This window comes from Sapajus apella, unplaced genomic scaffold, assembly GCF_009761245.1.
Source record: "Sapajus apella isolate SASKATOON/1434 unplaced genomic scaffold, GSC_monkey_1.0 scaffold14, whole genome shotgun sequence".
Classification (NCBI taxonomy): Eukaryota; Metazoa; Chordata; class Mammalia; order Primates; family Cebidae; genus Sapajus; species Sapajus apella.
In genome coordinates this window covers 14,715,014-14,739,041 of record NW_022436954.1, presented here as the reverse complement: position 1 = coordinate 14,739,041, position 24,028 = coordinate 14,715,014, and the positions used below count along the sequence as shown (strand labels likewise).

Here is a 24,028-nt window from a genome sequence, read left to right as displayed (position 1 = left end):
TTCTGATTCTATGTTTGCAGTGAAGCATTCGAGAACACAAGGAATAGCTGTCATTTATTGAACCCTTAAGAGGCGCCAGTCAGTGTTCTAGGCACTTTACTTTGTTTTAACAAAACAACAACTCAAACAGGTAAGGACTGTTGGGATGCCCATTCTAAAAATGATGCAAATAAGTGACAGAGAGCTTTAGTAAATAGCCCAACATTTCATAAAAAATGGTGAAGCTGAGGTTGTAGCTGAAGCAGTGTGGCTCCAGTGTCCACATTATTCACCACATGTTACACTTTCTCTCTAAGGATGTCTTGGATCTTACATAGGTACATAGTGAGTGAGAAACTTAAAGTCGCTATTTACACACTGTAATCATGAAACGCCATGTCCCACTATCATTTTTCATGTAAGAGTCATATTCTTGTAAATTTTATTGAAGTATAAATTTATGAAAAATGAAAAATTGTCAGCAGAATACCATAAAGGAGAGGCGCTCTAATAGTTCTGTAGATAGTTGACTAGAAAGGATTCTGAATTTCTCAAATTTAATCTATTTTCCAGTGAGCAAACTGAGACACATTTGTAAATGCATTCAGAAAATGACTCAAAGCCATGCCTTCTTACACGGAACTTGGAATTTATCTTAGGATATGCTTTTTTTGGAATCTGGTATTATTTTATTTTTGAGTACTCTTGGTATCTAAATAGTGTTATGAATAAAACCATGTCCCACTGTTCTATACCTCTTTCTACAGTGTCTATTTTCTCCTCTCTCGCTACCTAGCTCATCCCAAGAATTCAGAAAAAAATACTCACAGAATATTTGGTAGTTGGTATCAGTCATGGGTTAGTTCAATTGAGTTCAAAGTAATTGCTGAAAATTAGAAAATTGTATGTAAGTGTTATAAAAATTGGGGTATAGGCAAGGACAAAATACAGGGAATCACAGCTCCTTATAAGGTGGACAGAGAGTCAGACCAATTAATTGCTACAGGGAACAATGTAATAAATAATATCATAGCTATTTATTCCGTTCAGAGTTTTGTCTTTTGGCATTTGATGAAATACTAATGAATACTGACCATCCTTTGAGGCATGAAGGAATGAAAGTCAAACAGTAGATGGTCAGCGTACTGAGTGAGATATTTCAGATGTTATTCTTGGTGCTACGCAGATCATATTATAAAGATATCACAAGTACAAACACAAGGGACTAAATCTATGTCAATTTATTTATTTAGAATTTATGTCCACCACCAGATGGTAAGTTTCTTGAGACCAAGAACCTGTTACCTATTTATCATAGCTGACTTCTGTGTCAAGAAAAATGCTTTAAATAAGAAGTTATAAAATGTATGAATGGCTGTTGGGACTTTAACTCTCCTTCTGTATAGAATATTCACTAAAACTTAGAGGTAGAATACTTTACCTGTGGTGGAAACTAAAGTATTTGAGGAGAAATAGAATTGTCAGGAGAAGATGGGCTCTATGGCTGCAGAACTCAATAGAGACTTACTAAATGTTTATTGTGTGTGAATCACTATTGAGAATACAACAATGAAGGTATGCTCTGCATCTCAGTGGATGTAATCATATTCCTGTTTACTATTTCATTACAGGTCCTGTTCTCCTGAGCTCTCATCTCTGATACAAGCCTGAACAAAGAGTAGATGAGACGGAAGAGCAATATTACAGAATTTGTTCTCCTGGGCTTTTCTCAGGATCCTGATGTGCAAAAAGCATTATTTGTCATGTTTTTACTCACATACATTGTGACAATGGTGGGGAACCTGCTCATTGTGGTGACTATTATTGCCAGTCCTTCCTTGGACTCGCCAATGTACTTCTTCCTTGCCTGCCTGTCATTTATAGACGCTGCGTATTCCACCACCATTTCTCCGGTATTGATTGTAGACTTATTCTGTGATAAAAAGACTATTTCCTTCCCAGCTTGCATGGGCCAGCTCTTTATAGACCACTTGTTTGGTGGTACAGAGGTCTTCCTCCTGGTGGAGATGGCCTATGATCGCTATGTGGCCATCTGTAAGCCCCTGCGCTATTTGACCATCATGAATCGACAGGTTTGCATCCTTATGTTGGTGTTGGCTATGATTGGAGGTTTTATGCATTCTGTGTTTCAAATTGCTGTTGTGTACAGTCTCCCTTTCTGTGGCCCCAATGTCATTGACCACTTTTTCTGTGACATGTACCCATTATTGGAACTGGTGTGCACTGACACGTACTTTGCAGGCCTTGCTGTGGTTTTCAATGGTGGAGCAATCTGTATGGTCATCTTCACCCTTCTACTAATCTCCTGTGGAGTCATCCTAAACTCCCTTAAAACTTACAGTCAGGAAGGGAGGCGTAAAGCCCTGTCTACCTGTAGCTCCCACATCACAGTGGTTGTCCTGTTTTTTGTTCCCTGTATTTTCATATATGTTAGACCTGTTTCAAACTTTCCTATTGATAAATTCATAACTGTGTTTTATACAGTTATCTCACCCATGTTGAATCCCTTAATATACACACTGAGAAATTCAGAGATGAGAAATGCTATAGAAAAACTCTTGTGTAAAAGTTAAGTATAGTTAGAATAAGAGTGTTCCTCCTCATGTAGATAAGGAGGTATGTAGACAGGGTCTTCTCAGTGAAATTTTCAGACTTCCAAGGGAAATTCAAGGATCCCAAAGCGGAAGACAAGATTTAGATGCTCCCAGCTCAATTAAAAAGTCATCCCATCATGGCATCTCTTTGACATTCAAGATCTCATCCTCTATATCCAGACTGAGAGTGGATGGGGCGGCTTGGGTGCAGGTCCTATTGTGCATGTTTTAAATTATGGTGTTTTTCCAATACATATCAATTGAGATAGGATATTTCTTCTATATGCCCAGTGCAGAATGGAGAAAGGGAGAGATAGGTAATTAAAATAGATGCTCCTGTTCAATAGGGAAGGCTATGGTGCTTCCTTCTGTGTAATGTATTTAAAGACTTTGTGGAATATACAAGCACCATATTTACAAATATCTTTGAAACAGGCCTTTCTCAGATTTGAGCTGAAACTCTGTGTGCAGATAATACTCTTAAGAATCTTAGAATTATGTTTGTCTTGTTTAAAGTACTTATGAGACACACTATGAAATGTTTCTGAAGTCTTTTCATAGTGTCTTAGCATCCATAAGTTTGAAATGACTATTATGTGATGAACTTTCTTCCTTTCAGAGAATTTAGCTCTTGCAGAGTCTGGAAAAGGAAACCATTTTTATCTTCGATACCAGCAAGTTCTGGCTGTTTTATGTTTCTTGTAAATTATTTGAAAATGTAACAGTTAACGTTTTAAGTAATTTAAAAAAAAATCTATGACTAAGATACAATGCTATAAGAAACAGCCATAAGTCTCAATATTGTATTTAAATTTTAACCAAATCCACCTATTCGCTTATGCATATTTAAAATTTTCTACTTGATTATAGGTGACAGAATTACTAAAATTTTTGGCACCAGATAACAACTCACTTTTTTCGCAACCTCCAGAATAGTTACGTCTGTATGTTCAGCCCTTCCTTATAATATCCTGGAGGCCTCTATTTTTGGGTACTAAAGCCAATTCCATACACTTTTAAATTGTTGTAGAAACATCACAACTTTGGGGTGTCACTTTTCATTGTGGTCCTGCCATTATGTAGGGTGCATGGATCCACAGGTTTTGTGATGTTAAACAACCATCATTTTACGTTATCTCAAAATTTTGTGAGTCAGAAATTCAGGCAGTTGTTGGCTGTTTCTTCTGTTTTGTGTGGCAAGGACTGAAGTCACTGTTTTATTCAGCTGATAACTGAGTTTTATGTAAGATACAGGACGCTTTATAAATTCATAGCTTAATATCTTGCAGTAGTTTTATAGTATTTTGAACTATATCTCTTCAAGTATTTTGCCTACCTGATTCTTTTTCCTCTTCTTTTTCTGGAATTGTAATTAATTAAAAGTATGTCAGAATTTTACATTGTGTCCTTTATATCTCTTTTATACTAGTTTCTGCATTTGCATTTTTCACTGTCTGCTTTGGTCTGCATATTTTCTTCTAGTATTTCTTGCAATGTACTGATTCTCTAATTTTTTTGTCTCTAATTTGCTGTTAAAACCACCCATTAAGTTTTTAATTTGTTATTATATATGTTAGTTTTTAGTTTTTCAGTTTACTTGGTTTATTTTATAATCTAGCTTGTGTTTTAATATTTGCACACACTAAGCTTATTTAAAAATGCTCATTTTAAATTATCTGGATCGGCTACATTTGTTTTTATTGCACTTGCCTTTCAATCAAGCCATGTCTTCTACACTTTGTTACTTTTTGAGTACCTGATTTTGCATATGAAAAGTTAAGAAAGCAATTCAAGATTTTTTTTTCCCTGAGACAGAATTTCTTGTATTTCTACTCAAGAGTTGAGACTGTAGAAGCAAAAAAAAAAAAAGAAAAAAAGAAAAAAAAACCCAGATAGTCTTAATGCAATCAAGAAATTAGATAATGCAAGCTGGACTTCAGTTCCTTTGAGGACTGCCCCAATCTCTGTGCATTCCTACTCTAAGAGAATCCCCCTGTGGCCTCAAATGAAAGCCTTGTTGTTTATAAAGGACTCTTTTCCTTGGTAGACCTCCAATGTTACGTGCTGTCCTTTAGGGTAAAGCATCTACAGAAACTTTCACTCAGCTCTTCAGGCTTTCATTTATGGCTTTTAGAATTATTTCATACTTTTAGAGAAAAGACACTCCAAATACAGGCTTCTGCTCTCTAGCTTTCTTTCTCTTTATTGAGACAGGGTCTTTCTATGTTGCTCAAGCTGGACTCCCAACTTCTGGGCTCAAGGGATTCTCCCACCTCAGTCTTAAAAATAGCAGGGACTACATAATAGGCTGATATGGTTTGGCCGTGTTCTTGCTCAAATCTCATCTTGATTTGTAATCCCCATAATTCCCATGTGTTGTGGGACGAACCAGGTGGGAGGTTATTGAATCTTGGGGGCAGTTTCCCCCATGCTGTTCTCATAATTGTGAGTGAGTTCTCATGAGTTCTGATGGTTTTATAAGTGTCTGGCATTTCCCCTGCTGGCACTCATTCTCTCCCCTGCTGCTATGTGAAGAGCCAGGATTGTAAATTTCTTGAGGTCTTGCTAGCCACGTGGACTGTGAGTCAATTAAACCTCTTTTCTCTATAAATTTCCTAGTCTCAGGTATGTCCTCATATCAATGTGAGAATGGACTAATACACATTCATTTCTCCTTTTAAACACATAAATGTATATTATATCAATATTTAACTTTCTAGTTTGGTAATAGGTATGGAATACAGAGAATTACTATGGACTATGGCATATTTTTGGGAATTTCTACATTAGGTGATATTTTGATGTATTTTTTATTATTGGAGCAAATAAATTCTGACTCTGGGCTCTTGTAGCCATTATCTGACCTAACACTTGCATCACTCAGACAAGTAGAAAGCATTAGTAGTTATTTGGATTCAGCTACAAGGGACATAGAGAATTATGGCTTATTTTTATATTAGTTCTCCGTCTTGGAGTCACAATTTAATCCACAGTATCTTTAATCATATCTGATAGTTTTTCAGAAGTAAAGATATGTTTGTGCATCCTTTAGCACTTATCAGTAAGAAAGCACAGTACTTATAGACATGCTATTCGAATTTTGGAAGTGGTACATGTTACATTTGGGGTGTATGAATTTAATCTATTTATTAGGTAAGTTGAAAATGATCAACATTTAGTGGAGCCCGTTACATGATAATGACCTTAGTTGTCTCAGAAAAGTATTTATGTGATTCTTTATCTAAGGCTATTATGACACTGAAGATCCAACATTTACCTAAACATATGATGAGATGAAGGTGTTCAATTAAGCCAATGATAAGCCAAGTCATGGAAATAGCGATGGAAGCCCTTAAGCACTGCTCCTTTGTTGGCAAATACAGATTTCTTTATTTTAGAAACAGTTATTGAATTGATATTGGAATAAAATTAAAGGATTGAATGAATCCCATGGATCATTATGGTTATATCTGACAGATTCAGGACTTGATTTAAATCTTGTATTCTAACCTAAAACTGCAGAGCTCTGATTACCTATTTTTCCAAGAATCAGAGTGTCAACTTCCATTGTTAGGCTCTCTGCCTCTGAGCCTCAGGGTTTCTTGGACATGGACTTTCTAACAGGAAGGGTAAAACCCTCCTTGCTTGGAATATGGTTAGGGAAGAGAACTTGAGGCTGGTTACCCCTTCATTCTGGCTTAAATATTACTTGCAATAATAGCTCAGCATTTCATAATGTGAAATTCATGATTTATTTTTCAATTACTTTAGAATTTGTCTTTTCACATTATAGGCTTTTCACATTACCTGGCGTTTAATGACTCTTTCTTGGTGAGACAAAAGTCTTTTTCCTTTAGAGATTTTCTAACGTGGTGGGGGGGAAAGTGTTCAGAGAGATTGCTCTATTTGGATTTATTCCAAATATTTGATTAGCCTATAATGACCTTCCTGTCTCTTTTATTTAAAATACTGATGATATAAAAGTCATAGATTGTCTCTACACATAAATGAGGTAATTATTTTCCTGATAGAATAACTCAAGAGATAACTGAACTTTCTGCCCAAGGTAGAGTATGTCTTCAGTTGGTATTGAGTCCTCTAGGTGTGATGTTTTCTTGTCATATCCCCCTTTCTTGTAAAAATTTGTGGAAGTTACTGGGATGAGGTTGGAGAGATAGAGGGAGATTTTTAAATAGGAAATAAATGGATTTAGGGGTATGCTATTTGAATGATATTTGAATGACTGGAAGACTGAAGAGTTTGACTTCTGCCCGTGAGTAAGCTCTGTCATTGGTTTTTCTATGAAGTTAAGTTTCAGCATTGTCCTTGTTAGGTACACAGCATAATAGCTGGGCACATGAAAGTTATCATAAATCCTCAGATCACAGTGAAGTACTTATGGTTGCTTTGCCATAATTGAGGAAACTTTCACACAACAAATTTTAGTGTTGGTACATTTTTGTTTACTTGTGTCACAAAATAAGGGGCTTGTGCAGGTTAATTTCTACTAATTAGGTCAAGTTTTACATAGTCATGCAAAGATGGTCTTTGTTTTTCTATGAAGAAATTTTCCAGCAGGTGAGAGTATTCTACTATTTGTACATTATGTTTAAGCAACTTTTTAGTTTGGTCATCTGCTTTGGAGAGTGCCATACTTCTCTGCTGCCTGAGATAATGAGAAGCCTGCGTGGAACTGTGGAAACTGTAGCCACTAGGAACTGTTTCTATATCCATGGATCAGCCATCCATATCCATGTGTTCCATGATCACACATAGATGCATGAAGTATCTACAATAACATTCAGTGAAAGAAGCATTGTTTTTTTTTAAATTTATTTTATTATTTTTTATTGTACAGATCATGCAGGATTGTTGCATAGGTACACACATGGCAATGTGATTTGCTGCCTCCATCCCCCCGTCACCTACATCTGGCATTTCTCCCCATGTTATCCCTCCCCAACCTCCCCAACCCCCTGTTGTCCCTCCTTTGCCCCCCACAACAGACCCCAGTGTGTGATGCACCCCTCCCTGTGTCCATGTGTTCTCATTGTTCAACATCCACCTGTGAGTGAGAACATGTGGTGTTTGATTTTCTGTTCTTGTGTCAGTTTGCTGAGAATGATGGTTTCCAGATTCATCCATGTCCCTACAAAGGACACAAACTCATTGTTTCTTATGGCTGCATACAAGGAGAAGCATTGGTTTTTTGAACCAAAATGTGAGTATTTGAAATCACTGACAAGAGATATTCTTTGAAATTCCAGGGATAAATGTATCACAGGAAATGTAGCTAGTGTCTTAAATACGATAGGGTTTTGTTGAAGGAATTCTAATTGGGAAAATAAAGCTAGCAAACATAAAAATCTTTCAGAATATGCGATGTATATTTGGTTTTAATATATAGCCTAATTGGTTTTCCTTTTCTATTTCCCAAATAAGAAGAAAACGTGTTTCATAGTACATGCATAATAAACCAATAGATTTATAATCATAATCTTAGTTTATGACATGTTATATTTTATATGATTTATTAATGAAGGTGTACAGTCATTTTCAGATATATTTGATTGGAGAGTTTGAAATTGCAGATCATGTCAGGTGTGTTAGAGTGTGAAGGAACCAATGCCTGTTATGTTCTGGAAGCATAATATGGGTTTTCACTTATAAATCTAAAAATGGTCCCAGCAAACATATTAGTAGATAAATACCTTCAGGAAAGTACCTTGTCTAGTGTTATTTAAATGGATTTATAAAATTGTGACTGTGAAATATAATATTATAGAGATTTTTCATTATGGAACTTTATCTTTTGGAAATATCATGTTCTTAGAAATCTATGTTAAATCATTGTTTTTCTGGAAAAATGTTAACTTCACAGTTTACATTCAAGGCCTAGAAATGGTATCTTTCAGCTTCTAAAGTATTCTATTTTTAATTACTTACAGAGGATAGTTTACATTCTCTATTATTTTACAAGCAAATATTTAAATTGTCAAAAAAATTACCTGTTGAAATCTGGTTTTGATGATGGAAGAAGGAAAAGTCACTAGCAGCAAGTAAGGGGTGAAAAAATAACAGAACCGGTTACAGACTACACTATTCCCTTGAGTTCTTCAGCAGGTGTGTCTCTATCAGTCTATAGCTTCAACAATGACAGAACTCACTCTGGAATCAGCTGGAAGTGGTAATGTGAAGGAGACATGTGGAATGTTCATCACAGCTGGCTTCTAGAGACAGCTCAAACTCTCTGCACATGTCCTCTTCCACTGCCGGTTTATGTAAATGGAATAATCCTGTCTACACTCTAGTTTTAGTAATTCTGCAGTTTTCCTCAGCAGTGAATAATCAGAAAGTCTGGATTTGTATCTCTACTTCTCTACTTATCCCATTGTTTTCTGTAATTGGCTTGTCCTTAACCATCAGATCTAGAGACTTCAAGAAACAATGTGTTTCTTTTGAATTTTCTTTTCTTTCTTTCTTCTTCTTCTTCTTTTTTTTTTTTTTTAACTGAGATCTGGTCTGTTTTTGTTGTATCTACTCCAAAAAACCTCCTAAGGCACCCCAGGGACCTACAGGAGGTTGCACTTCCAGCATTTCCTCACCAGAAAGAATCTTTCTCAAGGAGATTTTAAAAAAATACTAGCCCCACTTAATTATCCCATTAATCCTTTTTTTTTTTTGAGACAGAGTTTTGCTCTTGTTGCCCAGGCTGCTCAATGCAACCTTGGCCTCCCAGTTTCAGGTGATTTTCCTGCCTAATCACCCGAGTAGCTGGGATCACAGGCATGGGTTACCAGGCCTGGCTAATTTTGTATTCTTAGAGACAGGGGGTGGGGGTGGTTTCTGTGTTGGTCAGGCTGGTCTCAAACTCCTGACCTCACCCGCCTTGGCTTTCCAAAGTGTTGGGATTACAGGTGTGAGCCACCGCACCCAGCCCCCATTAATCTTTTTATTGCTTGTGGATACTTATTTGTTAAATACAATTTCTCTGTTTTCTGATTTTAGCCTTCTCTTCATTTCCTGAGTGCTCCCCAGTTGTTGGTCCAACTTTTTACTATAATTATGCTTGCTTCTCATCAAGATACATTCCATCACAGGTAAAATTACTACTCATATAATTATTATATTATAAGACATACAGTTTTATTGTGTGACCCCTAAAGGCTTTCCTGAATTGTAAGTATCTTACCCTTTTTTTCCTGGACTATGTCTATAAATCTTATCAAGTTGACAAAGATCTGCATGATTGTTCTGAGTCTATGTTCACAGTGAGGCATTCAGGAACACTAACAACAGCTATCATTTATTGAGCCCTTATCAGGTACTTAGTAAATAAACATTTACGAAGTCTCTATTGATTTCCTCATCCAAACAGTTCAATAAACCTTCCCTTGAAAATTCTATATTTTCTTGGCTCTTTGCTTTGTTGTAATAAAATAACAACTCTAAGAGGTAAGCACTGTTGTTATCCCCATTCTAAAAATGATGAAACTGAGAGGTTTAGTAAGTGCCCCAAAGTCGCATGGTCAGTGACAGTGGTGAAGCAGGGACTGCAGCAGAGGCAGTCTGGCTCCAGGGTCCACATTAACCACAGTGCACTCTCTCTCCGAAGAAGTCCTGGTTCTTAAATAGGGACACACTGAGTAGAAAACTTAGTCATTATTTGCTCATTCTATTTATAAAATCCCATGTACCACAGGCTAACATTTTTCCAGTAAGTGTAATATGCCTGGAAATTATTTAATTATAAAAATATGAAAAATAAAATTGTCAGCAGAATACAATAAGGTAGGGCTACACTAATAGTATTATAGATGGTTTGACTGGAAAGGACTCTGAGTTTATCTAGTTCAATCCCATTGTTTGCCAGTGAGCAAATTGAGACAGATGTGTAATTACATTTAGAAAATGACTCCAACCCATGCCTTCTTACTCTGAGCTTGGAATTTCTCCTTCAGTATTTCTTTTTTTAATCTGGATGCTAAGGTTGTATTTTTGAGCACTCTTAGTACCTGAACAGCATTATAAATAAAACAAAAACCTACTAGCTGCTGATGTAGTAGTGGTGACAGGGATGAGTAGTTTAGTTAAGTTTAAAACTATGCTGAAAATTAGAATTGTAAATGTGTTAGAAATTTTACTACAGGCAAGGATGTAATTGAGAGAATTACAGCTCCCTAGAAATCAAACAGTCAGAGATTTTATGGTTATTTATACTGGTGAAAGTCGAGTCTCTTGAAATTTAATGAGAGATTAAAGAAGACTGATTATTCTTTGAGACACGGAGGTCTGAATGTTTAACAGCAGAAGGTCATAGTACTGTGAGATATTTCAGAAGATGATAATTTTGTTGCTACACAGGTCATATTGTAAAGATACCACAACTACTACAAATGTGAAGGAATGAGTCTATGTTAATTTAGTTATTTCAAGTTTATAACTTATAACAAGTTTATAAGTGTAAGTTTCTTGAGAGAGGAAAACTGTCCCCTGTCCATCAAAGCTGATTGCTGTGCAAAAAAGTAACCTATTTTAAATATGAAGTTATTAAAGTTTGAACGATGGTTGCACCTTTATTTTTCTGTATAGAATACCCACTAAGACTCAGAGACAGATCATTTACCTGTTGGCTGAAAACAAATTCTTCTGGGTGATATAGACTTTTCAAGGGAAGGTCTATTGGACTTTTGGACGAGGAACACCATAGAGACTTAGTAAATGCTTATTGAGTATAAATGACTGTTGGAGATATAACAATGGAGATGTGCTCTGTTACGTAATAGACGTATTTACATTCCTGTTCACTATTTCGGTACAGGTCCTGCTCTCCTGAGCTCTCAGTTCTCATACAAGCTTGGAAGAAGAGTAAATGAGACAGAGTAACAATGTTACAGAATTTGTCCTCCTGGGGCTCACTCAGGATCCTGATGTGCAAAAAGCATTATTTGCCATGCTTTTACTCATATACATTGTGACAATGGTGGGAAATCTCCTCATTGTGGTGACTACTCTCAGCAGCCCCTCCTTGGGCTCCCCAATGTACTCATTCCTTGCCTACTTGTCACTTCTGGATGCCATATATTCCACTGCCATGTCACCCAAATTGATGATGGACTTACTCCGTGATAAAAACAGCATTTCCTTCTCAGCTTGCATGGGTCAGCTCTTCGTAGAACACTTACTTGGTGGTACAGAGGTCTTCCTTCTGGTGATGATGGCCTTTGATCGCTATGTGGCCATAACTAAGCCACTGCACTATTTGAACATCATGAATCGACAGGTTTGCATCTTTCTCTTGGTGGTGGCCGTGGTTGGAGGTTTCATGCACTCTGTGATTCAAATTGTTACCGTGTACAGTCTACCATTCTGTGGCCCCAATGTCATTGACCATTTTGTCTGTGACATGTACCCGTTATTGGAACTGGCGTGCACTGACACCTACTTTATAGGCTTCACTGTGGTTGCCAATGGTGGAACAATCTGTATGGTCGTTTTTACCTTTCTGCTAATCTCCTATGGAATCATCTTAAACTCCCTTAAAACTTACAGTCAGGAAGGGAGGCGTAAAGCCCTTTCTACCTGCAGCTCCCACATCACCATGGTTATCCTCTTTTTTGTTCCCTGTATTTTTATGTATGTTAGACCAGTTTCCAACTTTCCCTTTGATAAATTCATGACTGTGTTTTATACAATTATCACACCCATGTTGAATCCTTTAATGTACACGTTGAGAAATTCAGAGATGAAAAATGCTATGAGAAAACTCTGGTGTAAAAAGTTAAATATAGTTAAAATAAGAGTTTCTCCCTCACTGAACATGTTTGTTACTAGTTCTAAGGCAACAAATAGCCAGTAAATTCTATCTGGATAATGTAGTCATTCAACAGATTCTGTAGGGATGCTTCTCTCTAACTACATAAAGCCGTCAGAAAAATAGAATAAATTATCCACTGAGACTAGAATCAATCTAATAGAGAAATTCTGGAGAATTAATATAAGTCACAGATAGTGGCCTTGGTGTGAGTAAAAATAAAACCGAGCTCACCTTGTAACTTAATTTTTCTCAGTTTACATTGAAATAGGACTTAGAAAAAAAATGGTTTATTCTTTTCAAAAGAGAAAACACAAGCCATTTTCTTCCGTAGATGTACTGTTACCCAAATTTGTGAGAAAACAATTTGGCTAATACTTAGAACAAATTTCTGGGGCCAAGAGAGTGGTTTTTAAATCTTATTGTTTATTATTCTATCAGTAAAGCAGGTTTCTATATTATTAGTTTTGTTTTAAGATTACTTTCATTCCTCAGGTCATGTCTATGCATTTCCAGTTCAGGATATTTGGATGACAGGTGATATTGTCTTTAATTAAAAACATTATGAGTAGGCAATTTTGTTAGATGGAATGTAGATGATGATGAAAACAGAATCTAGTTCTTTACTGCAGGAAAAAAATACTTTTCTTTAGTTTTGAGAACTGTACTAATCCAAGTTGTAAACATACTTTTATGATTTTCCTCACTATTTCTTATGTGAATTTTTGCCATTCTTTGAAGAAAAGGCAAAGCTTCTTATTTTGTATTCATGATGCTGAAAACATGAATAAGGAAATGTATTATTTTGTGTAAGCAATATGTTTTCTAAATGTTGTATTTAAATTGCTTATAGACTTAAACATGATTTGATGTGGTATAGGCAACATTTTGGTTTTCAATTTCACGTTAAAAAACAAGTTTTTCTCAGTGTGCAGCCACCTTAGGACATCAGAAAACAAGAAGATTGAATTGCTTTAATTACAGTATAGAACATTATGCTTTGTATGATTTAATTTTTTAAAATAAATTTCATTATGTATGTTGAAAATATACAACATGATGTTATGGGTTACACATAGAGAGTAAAAAGGTTACTATTGTGAGGCAAATTAATATATGTATCATCTAAAACACTCACTTTTTGTGGAAAAACAGCTGACATCTACTCATTTAGCATGAATACCAAATGGAGTACAATTTTGTCACCTATAGTCCTCACGTTGTACCTTAGTCAGAGGATATAAAATAACAGAAGCAGAAAGGAAGAATGAACACGTCTAGAGATCTAATGTACAAAAATTTACTTTTCTAAATAAAAAATGTTATAACTTTTATTACTTAAAAATTGTATAATTTGTATGAATACCAAATGATATGTAAAATTCATAATATTATCAATATAATTGAAACCACCTGTGTGTACCACCCTGATGCCATTCCTCTGCTTCTCGCCAGAGATAAACCCAATGCTAAACATTTTGTTAATCATAGTTAAAATAGTTTAACTACATATGTACTTTTTCTTAAAAGATATTGTTTAGATTTTTATATTCCTTGCCTTTATTAAAATTATATTGCCCATCGTTTTCTAAATTTTACTTTCTTCCACAATGTAAATGTTCTAAGATTTGATTATATTATGGTATGGTGCTTTAGTCTCTTTTTGCCTGGTTTATATTATTCCATGTATCAATATGCCACAATGTATGCATCAATTCAATCAGAGGCCATTTACGTTGTTTTTAGTTTTTTTTTTTTTTAATGTTGCACAATATGCTGCTATGGACATCCTGAAAAAATATTTTTTGTTAAGTATAATGCTTATATACCTTTACAAATTATTGCATTTTTTTCTAATGTTATATTACTAATCAGCTCATCAACCAGTTAAGTTACTCCTACCAATAGTGCATAAGAGTTTCATTGCTCTACATCCTTACCAACACCTCAGTATAGTGAGATGTTTGATATTTTTGCTAATGTAATAGCTTTAAGACTGTGACTACATTGTGGTTTTCATTTGCAATATTTATTGCTATTGAAGTTGAGTATATTCTTAATGTGTTTATTGGATCTCTGTTTTTTTTTTTTTCTAATTTTCCTTAGATCATTAAAAAGTCAAGAAAAAAACATGCTATAGAGGATGTGGAGAAACAGGAATACTTTTATACTGTTGGTGGAAGCATAAATTAGTTAAACCATTGTGGAAAACAGTGTGGTGATTCCTCAAGGATCTAGAACTAGAAACACCATTTGACTCAGCAATCCCATTACTTGGCATATACCCAGAGGATTATAAATCATTCTACTATTAGGACACGTGCACATGTATGTTTATTGTAGCACTGTTCACAATAACAAAGCCTTAGAAACAACCAAAATGCTCACCAATGGTAGACTGGATAAAGAAAATGTGGCACATATACACCATAGAATACTATGCAGCCATAAAGAAGGATGAGTTCACGTCCTTTGCAGGGACATGGATGAAGCTGGAAACCATCATTCTCAGCAAACTAACACAAGAACAGAAAACCAAACACCACATGTTCTCACTCCTAAGTGGGAGTTGAATGATGAGAACACATGGGCACAGGGAGGGGAACATCACACATTGGGACCTGTCGGGGGGTGGGGGCTAGGGGGCTAGAGGAGGGATAGTATTAGGAGAAATACCTAATGTAGATGATGGGTTGATGGGTGCAGCAAACCACCATGGCATATGTAAACCTAAGTAACAAACCTGCATGTTCTGCACATGTATCCCAGAACTTAAAGCATAATTAAAAAAAAAAAATATATATATATATATATATACCTAGTAATAGGATCACTGGATCATATGATACTTTTAATTTCTGAGAACCCTTCATGCTGTTTTCTGTAATAGCTGTGCTAATCTACATTACTAGCAACAATGTGCAAGGGTTCCCTGTTCTCCACATCCTCACCAACACTTGTTAACTTTTGTCTTTTTGATATAGCCAGCCTAACAGGTATGAGGTAACATTTAATTGTGGTTTTAATTTGCATTCCTCTGATGATTAGCGATTTTGAGCATTTCTTTATATACATTTTAGATCTTGTTTAGAGAAATGCTTATTCAGATCTGATATGGTTTGGCTGTGTCCCTACTCAAATCTCATCTTGAATTCTCACATGTTGTGGGAGGGACTTAGTGGGAGCTAATTGAATCACAGGGATAAATCTTTCTCCTGTTGTTTTATGATAGTGAATAAGATCAAGAGATCTGTTGGTATTATAAAGAGGAGTTTCCCTGCACAATCTCTCAGAGAGATTGTCTGCTGCCTTTAATGTAATACCTGACTTTTTCCTCCTTGCCTTCTGCTGTGATTGTGAGGCCTCCACAGCTCTGTGGGACTATAAGTCCATTAAATTTCTTTCTTTTGTAAATTGTCCAGTCTTTGCTATTTCTTTATCATCAGTGTGAAAACAGACTAATACAGTAAATTGGTACTGGGAATGGGGCCCTGCTGAAAAGATACCTGAAAAATGTGGAAGTGACTTTGGGACTGGATAACAGGTGGAGTTTGGAACAGTTTGTAGGGCTCAGAAGAAGACAGAAAAACATGGGAAAGTTTGAAGCTCCCTGGAGATTTGTTGAATAGCTTTGACCAAAATACTGATAATGGCATAGTTAATGAAATCCAGGCTGAGGTGGTCTCAGATGGAGATGAGAAATTTGTTAAGAACTGGAGCAAAGGTGACTATTGTTATGTTTTAGCAAAGAGATTTGTGGTATTTTTCCCATGCTCTAGAGATTTGTGGAACTTTGAACTTGAGAGAGATGATTTAGGGTATTGGGCAGAAGAAAGTTTTAAGCAGCAAAGCATTCAAGATGTGACTTGGGTGCTGTTAACAACATTAAGTTTTATAAGGGAAGCAGAGCATAAAAGTTTGGAAAATTTTCAGCATTACATTGTGATAGAAAAGAAAATCCCATTTTAGAGGAGAAATTTAAGCTGGCTGCAGAAATTTGCACAAGTAATGAGAAGCCAAATGTTAATCACCAAGACAAAGTGGAAAATGTCTGCTGGGCATGTCAGATGCAGCAGCCTTTCCCATCATAGGCCTGGAGGCCTAGAAGAAAAAAATAGGCTTCATGGGCCTGGCCCAGGGTTCCTCTGCTGTGTTCAGTCTAGGGACTTGGTTCCCTGCCTCACAGCTGCTCCAGCCATGACTAAAAAGGAACAAGGTACAGCTCAGGCTATGGTTTCAGAGGGTGCGAGCCCAAGCCTTGGCAGCTTCCACATGGTGTTGAGCCTGCAGGTGGACAGAAATCAAGAATTGGGGTTTGTGAACCTCTGCCTAGATTTCAGAGCGTGTATGTAAATGCCTAGATGTCCAGGCAGAAGTTTGCTACAGGGTTGGAGCACTCATGGAGTACCTCTGCTAGGGCAGGGTAGAAGAAAAATGTGGGGTTGGAGCCCTGACACAGAATACCTACTTGGGGGAGCTGTGGAACTGTAAGAAGAGGGCCACTGTCCTCCAGACCCCAGAGTGGTAGATCCACTGACAGCTTGCACCATGTGCCTGGAAAACCTGCAGACGCTCAACACCAGCCAGTGAAGGCAGCCAGGAAAGAGACTGTACCTTGCAAAGCTGCCCAAGACCATGGGAACAGGGGTGGAGCTGCCCAAGACTATGGGAACCCACCTCTTGCATCAGCATGACCTAGATGTGAGACATGGAGTCAAAAGAGATCATTTTGGAGCTTTAAGATTTGACTGCCCTGCTGGATTTTGGACTTGCATGAGGCTTGTAACCCCTTTGTTTTGGCCAATTTCTCCCATTTGGAATGACTGTATTTACCCAAGGCTAACAGCAGAACAGGTGAAGCTGAGGAAATAATCTCAGAACTCAAAGACTGGCTGCTTGAAATAACTTAATCAGACAAAAATGAAGAAAAAAGAACTTAAAAAAATAGGCAAAACTTCTGAGAAATTGGGGTTATGTAAGGAGACCAAGTCTATGACTCACTGGCATCCCTGAAAGAGATGGGAGAAAGCAAGCACCTTGGAAAACATATTTCAGGATGTACTTTATGAAAACTTTACCAACATTGTTAGAGGGAAACATTCAAACTCAGGAAGTGCAGAGAACTACTGTGAGATAATACACATGAAGAACATTCCCAAGACACATAATAATCAGATTCTCCAAAGATGAAATGAAATAAAAAATGTTAAAGGCAATTATAGAGAAGGGGCGGGTCACATACAAAGGGAAATTCATTGCGCTAATAGTGAACCTTCCAGCAGGAAACCATACAAACCAGAAGAGAGGCCTCTATTCAGCACTCCTAAAGAAAAGAATTTCCAAACAAGAATGTCAGATCTGGCCAAATTAAGCTTGATAAGTGAAAAATAAAAACAAATTATTCTCAGAGAAGCAAATGCATAAGGAATTTGTTACCACCAGACATGCCTTACAAGAGGTTCTGAAATGAGCACTAAATGTAGAGAGACTACTATAGCCACTACAAAAACACACTTGAGTACACAGACCAGTGACACTATAAAGGAACCACGCAAATGGAGCTGCTTAATAACCAACTCACAACACAATGACAGGATCAAATACACACATGTCAATGCTAACCTGGAATGTAAATGGGCTAAATGCCCCAATTAAAAGGCACAGAGTGGAATGCTGGATTAAAAAGAAAACACAACAACAAAGAAAACAAAAAAACAAGATCCAATGTTATGCTGTCTTCAAGAGATCCATCTCATATGCAGTGATACCCAGAGAATCAAAGATATGGAGTAAAATCTGCAAAGCAAACTGAAAACAAAAAAAAGCAGGGGTTCTAATCCTAATTTAAGAAAAAAACAGACTTTAAACCAACAAAGATCAAAAAAGACAAAGAAGGGCATTGCATTATGGTAAAGGGTTCAATTCAACAAGATCTAACTATCCTAAATATATGTGCAGGGAACAATGATGCATCCAGATAAATAAAGTAAGTTTTCAGAGACCTGCAAAGAGACTTGGGTTCCCACATAATGATAGTGGGAAACTTCAACAACCCTCTGACAGTATTAGATAATCAAAACAGAACACTAACAAAGATATTCAGGACCTGAACTCAACACTTGACCACTTTGATCTAATAAATATCTACAGTATTCTCCAATACAAAACAACAGAACATACATTCTTATCATCATATGGCACAAAATCTAAAACAAAACCAACTGAACATACAACAATACTCAGCAATTCAATAAAACTGAAATCATGTCAACGCAATTTCAAATTTTCTCAAGAATAAGAAAATTACACAAACCTTACAATTAATGAAAATTAAACAATCTGTTCTGAATGACTTTTGAGTAAATAAAGAAATTGAGGTAGAAATCAAGAAGATCTTTGAAATTAATTAGGAAAAAATACAACTTACAAAAATCTCTGGTATACAGCTAAGGCAGTGGCAAAAAGAGAAGTTTATTGCAATAAATGTCCACATCAGAAAGTTAGAAAGATGTCAAATTAACAACCTCACAGCTAGTGGAACTAGAAAAGCAAGAGCAAACCAACCCCAATGCTAGTAGAAGTAAAAAAATGAACCATAGTGAGAGCTGAAATGAGGGAAATTAATACACACAAAAATTTACAAAAGATTAACAAATCCAGGAGTTTATTTTTTGAAAGAATAAATAAGATAGACCAATAGCTAGACTAATAAAGAGAAAAGATAGAAGATACAAATAAACACAATTAGAAATGAGAAAGAAGATGATACCACTGAACCCATAGAAAGACAAAAAACCCTCAGAGACTGCTATAAACATCTCTATGCACAGAAACTAGAAAACCTAGAAGAAATGAATAAATTCCTGGATACATGAAATCTCCCAAGATTGAACCAGGAAGAAACTAAATTCCTGTACAGATCAATAATGCGTTCCAAAATTGAATAAGTAATAAAAAATCTATTAGCCCAAAACAGTTCAGGACCAGATGGATTTATAGCTGAATTCTACCAGATGTGTAAAGAAAAGATAATACCATTCCTATGGAAAATATTTCAAAAGTAAGAAACTTACTGGCCTTTGATATAGTTATGTTTATGTTAATATCTCTCTGTGTCCATTGCTTTGTTACAGGTGTTATTCCCTAGAGCACGCACCAACAAATCCTCCACACAAATCTATCAGAAACGATTTTTTTGGAAATAAAACCCACACATTTTTGTAAATGTTCTTTGCTCTTGGTTCTCTCAGAGGGGGTCATAAATTGAATTGTTATGGTTCTCCTTTTCTGGTTTCTTCTTACCAGAGCTTTGTATGGAGTTGTTGAAGTTTCCCACAAAAACAGAAGACTGTTTTGTCTTCTGTTCATTTTGAAGTCCTGAATTAAGATTTCTATATAGGTAGAGTAATAGTTGAAGTTTTTGGGTGTCTTCTAAGATTTCTAGTTCATAGGTGCCCTCTTTATAATTGTTTTTAGCATAGTACAAAATTTAAGTGAGGAAGGAAGAATTAGAATACCTTTAGATTTGTCATACTTCTTTGTTTCCTCAGAACTTTAATTTCCTCTTTTTACTTCCTTCCTTTCCTTTACCATGAAGTCACCCAAGAGTACCTTTCCTTGCTACTAGTCCTCATCTCCCCCAGAAGTGATGCCCTTTGGAGAGTACCATCATAGGTCCTGCATATTTTCCTTCTTTCTCTCTGCTCAACATCCTGCTTTATCAGACATCAGACCTCTCATTAATGATTTTGAAATTAATGTGACTTACACTTTTGTGGGTGATTCAGGCTGTGCTCCATTTCCCTTGGGCTTCCTACCTCCGTCTCCTGTTCTCTACAGTCTCTTCAGGGTTCCCCCACCTTCCTCTCTGTTTGTAGCTGCAGGGATCTCTCTGCTGGGATTTGATGTTTATTTCTCTATTCAGAGGTAATTTGAAATTCATAGTATTCTCAGTGCCAGTTATGCTAAATGTCCTAGTTATGTGTGATATTATGTACTTGCTGTGTTGTATGTATTGAATGTTTTTTTGGAGGATGTGTAGAGGGATTCTGACTTCAGGAGCTGCCATTGTTGTATAAAAGACATCTGAATATTGAGTGTCAAATATTTCTGTATTTAATTTTATTTTTTCCTCATAATAACACTTTTAAAATTATAGGTTCTAATTATTTGTTTCTGTATTACTTTTTAAGAAAGATTTTCCCCCCTCTGGACAAAATTTCTGTGTTGGGTTTGATAAGTGGATGTTATCTCATCTGAGTTCGATTGAAATCTTTAATAAGTTGATTAGCAATGGTCTTGTGCTGTTCTCATTAGGTATGTTTGCCATACACAAAGACTTAAGCTTTCCATTTCACTCTGGTGCCTTCCTAGAGCTGAGAATTTAAAATACATACTGATTAATCAGGAGCAAAGGAGTCTTGTTCATGCAACTTTATGTCTTTGTTTTTTAATAAGGGATTTGCTTTTTAATGTTACAGTGCTATTTTTTGGCACTTAATTATCCTAAAGTATTTGTCCAGGAGAAACTTCTAAAAATATAGAATGCCCTGGAAAGATCGTGTGGAAGGGCTTTATTCTCTGGGGCATGATTCCTCAGTGAATTAATTTGGAACAAGCAACCTTGGGGACAAAGTGTTTGAACAGCTCAGTGAAATATTTTGCTGTTCATTGTTGATTAAGTCATTGCTTCTCTTACCGGGGAGAAGATTTCTTGTCAGCTGTTAATGTTACTGTCAAAATAGGAAATAAAAGCCAATACCAGATATAGGTGATGGGGGGATGAAGGCAGCAAACCACCTTGCCACGTATGTAACTATGCAACAATCCTGCATGATCTGCACACTTAGTGCAGAACCTAAAGTACAATTAAAAAAAAACTTTAAAAAAAGCCATTACCTTACCAGACATGAACAATACTAAAGAAGTAATATAAACATATGAGCCCTTTTAAAATATTCAAAACAAAGCCCAGTTTTTAGATTATTTTTGTGCACTATTGACTAAGAATGTTATAAAAAGTTCATTCAACTAATGAGGTCAGTAAACATAATAATGGGGTTTTAAATTTCTTCAATTTTAATATATACATTCTCAATGACAACTTTCCAATTTGGTGATTCCTCAGTCATATCAACTGTTTATTCCTGAAATCAACTCTTGATAATCCCATAATCCAAATGAAAATGTTTATGAAATTTGAAGATGATCACGCTTTGTTCAGGCAAAAGGCAATAAATATATCACTGTGTGACAAAGCATTTGCAGCTTCAGTGACCATGTGCCTTCTTTTCTTTGCAGTTATGCCTGTATTTATAGGGTGTCAATCCTGACTTATCTTCATTGAACTAGGCAGTAATTTTCTAGGAACAAAGAAAAAAACTGCAGAAGCCTGGATTTGGAGCAAGTGACCAAGGAGGAAATAGAAAACCCAGGTAACAAATTTAAAAAGTTTTTCACTGCTGTTATGATAGGGGCAAAATAGACTTTATTTGAAAGAGTTATGTATCTTTCTTAAAAAGTAGGTTTTCTTATTTAACCTCAAGTGTCTTATGCCAGAACCTTCAAGAATAAAACAGCATACACATTTTTTTTTCATTTTGTGGAATATTATTAGTATAAATACAATGTAAATAATTTTCTCCAAATTTTTAATTAGAATTGTTTAATTATATATTGAAATAAAATGCATAGACAACATAACAACATGACTATATTTAGTATTTACAGTAACTTCATTTAGATTGCTTTATATAATTTAGAGAATACAACAATTATTTATCTTATATCTTAATACATTGATAATAACAGTAAGGGTTACTATATTTATTTCTTTTTTTTTTTACCTTGTATATCGTATTTTTAAATGTCCTGGTTCTGTGCTGATGTTTTATTTGTGTTGATTTTTTTATTATGATAATATACACATAACACATTGCTATGCAATTATCATCACTGCCCATCTCCAAAACTTTTCATCATTCTAAACTGAAATTCCATATTCATCAAACAATAATTTTTCCTCACCCTCTCCTCTTCATCCCTGGTAACCACTGTTGTACTTTCTATGTCTATGAATATGACTATTCTAGGTGCCTTATAATAGTGAGATTACACCATATTTATCATTTTGTGTTTGGCTTAGCATGTCTTCAAGGTTCACCCACGTTGTAGCATTATCACAACTTCATTGCTTTTTAAGGTAGAATAATACCCCCTTGTCTGTATATACTATAATTTGTTTATTCATTCATTAATTGATGAGCATTTAAGTTGTTTCCATCTTTTGGCTATTGTGAATAATTCTGCCATGAACATCAGTATACAAATATTTGTTTCAGTCTGTGATTTCTGTTCTTTCGTGCATAGCCCTCAAATAACATTCACATTACCATGTAAACATTCACCACCTGTCTTTCTCCATAGCTCATTCCCCTCTTTGACATTTGTTATTAAAACTAATTTAATCTGAGATGCCTCTTTGTAGATTAGGGGATCAACTGGGTCCATAGCAGGGTGTGTCCAGTTTTACTCACTACATTTTTAAAACCCTAAAAATAAGGACAAATTTATGTAGTTAACTCATAGGGAGGAACTGATGTTGGCATTTTCCCTAAGTCTCTGTAGATCTTGTACCTAATGACATTTATAACTCCTGTTTCCATGGACACTAAATTACCCTTTCTAATATGGTATATGCATAGGTCCATAAATTTACCCAGCACAGTAACTAGACTTTTCAGAACACGAGCTTTCATATTTTATAAAGATTGCTATTGTGGGATACCTATCATAGATTCACATTTTTTGAGTATTTCTTTCTTCTCCTTCTTCTTCTTCTTCTTCTTTTTCCTCCTCCTCCTCTTCTTCTTCTTCTTCTTCTTCTTCTTCTTCTTCTTCTTCTTCTTCTTCTTCTTCTTCTTCTTCTTCTTCTTGTTATTTATTGCATTTCAGGTTTTGGGGTACATGTGAAGAACATGCAAGATTGTTGCATAGGTACACACATGGCAGTGTGATTTGCTGCCTTCCTCCCCATCACCTATATCTGGCATTTCTCCCCATGCTATCTCTCCCCAACTCCCCATGCCCTTCTGTCCCTCCCCTATTCCCCCCCCCACAGACCCCAGATTTACTCAGTCTGTGTCATTTGAATATGTTAAGAAATTTGAAGAATCTTACTAATGTTTGCATCAAATATATGTTTTTTTCATAAAATATAATATTGATAAAATACAGAATTTGGAATCATTCAAAGTGATAATTTTCAATAGTTTAGAATAATGGTAATGCCTCTAAGAACATTGTAATAAGTGAAATATTTATTGAGTAATTGAAATATTATAAACAAATACGTGTTATAAGTACAAAAAGGTCAACAAGAGAGACTGTCATACTGGAAGTTATCTCTTGAAAGCTCAGACAGCTCTTATGAATTGTGAATACTCATTTTCTATTATAAATGCAGAACAGTATCATAACTGCCAGTAAAGGTATTTAATTATGTATATATGCAACAAAATATCAGAACCCCCAAAGGTGGAACTTCAAGGAAGCTGATCTTATCTAATGATCTATCCTAAAGTTTAAAATTGGATGTTTTCATTTTTCTTTGACCCAAATG

At 35.7% G+C, this 24,028-nt stretch overlaps 2 protein-coding genes across 3 annotated transcripts; both read left to right on the top strand.

Annotated features, from left to right (window-relative positions):
• Positions 1 to 1,661: 1,661 nt before the first annotated feature.
• LOC116554460 (olfactory receptor 4A8-like) lies at positions 1,662 to 2,573 on the top strand. Its single transcript, XM_032282428.1, has one exon. It carries the CDS (start codon positions 1,662 to 1,664, stop codon positions 2,571 to 2,573), a length of 912 nt encoding a protein of 303 aa, XP_032138319.1.
• Positions 2,574 to 11,423: 8,850 nt separating this feature from the next.
• On the top strand, positions 11,424 to 15,723 carry LOC116554458 (olfactory receptor 4A16-like). Of its 2 annotated transcripts, XM_032282427.1 has the most exons (2): positions 11,467 to 12,396; positions 15,706 to 15,723. In XM_032282427.1, exons 1-2 carry the CDS (start codon positions 11,467 to 11,469, stop codon positions 15,721 to 15,723), a joined length of 948 nt encoding a protein of 315 aa, XP_032138318.1. The 2 variants fall into 2 exon arrangements, with proteins under 2 accessions (XP_032138317.1, XP_032138318.1); XM_032282426.1 differs by lacking the exon at positions 15,706 to 15,723 and having other exon boundaries at positions 11,424 to 12,500.
• The last annotated feature ends 8,305 nt before the right edge of the window (positions 15,724 to 24,028 follow it).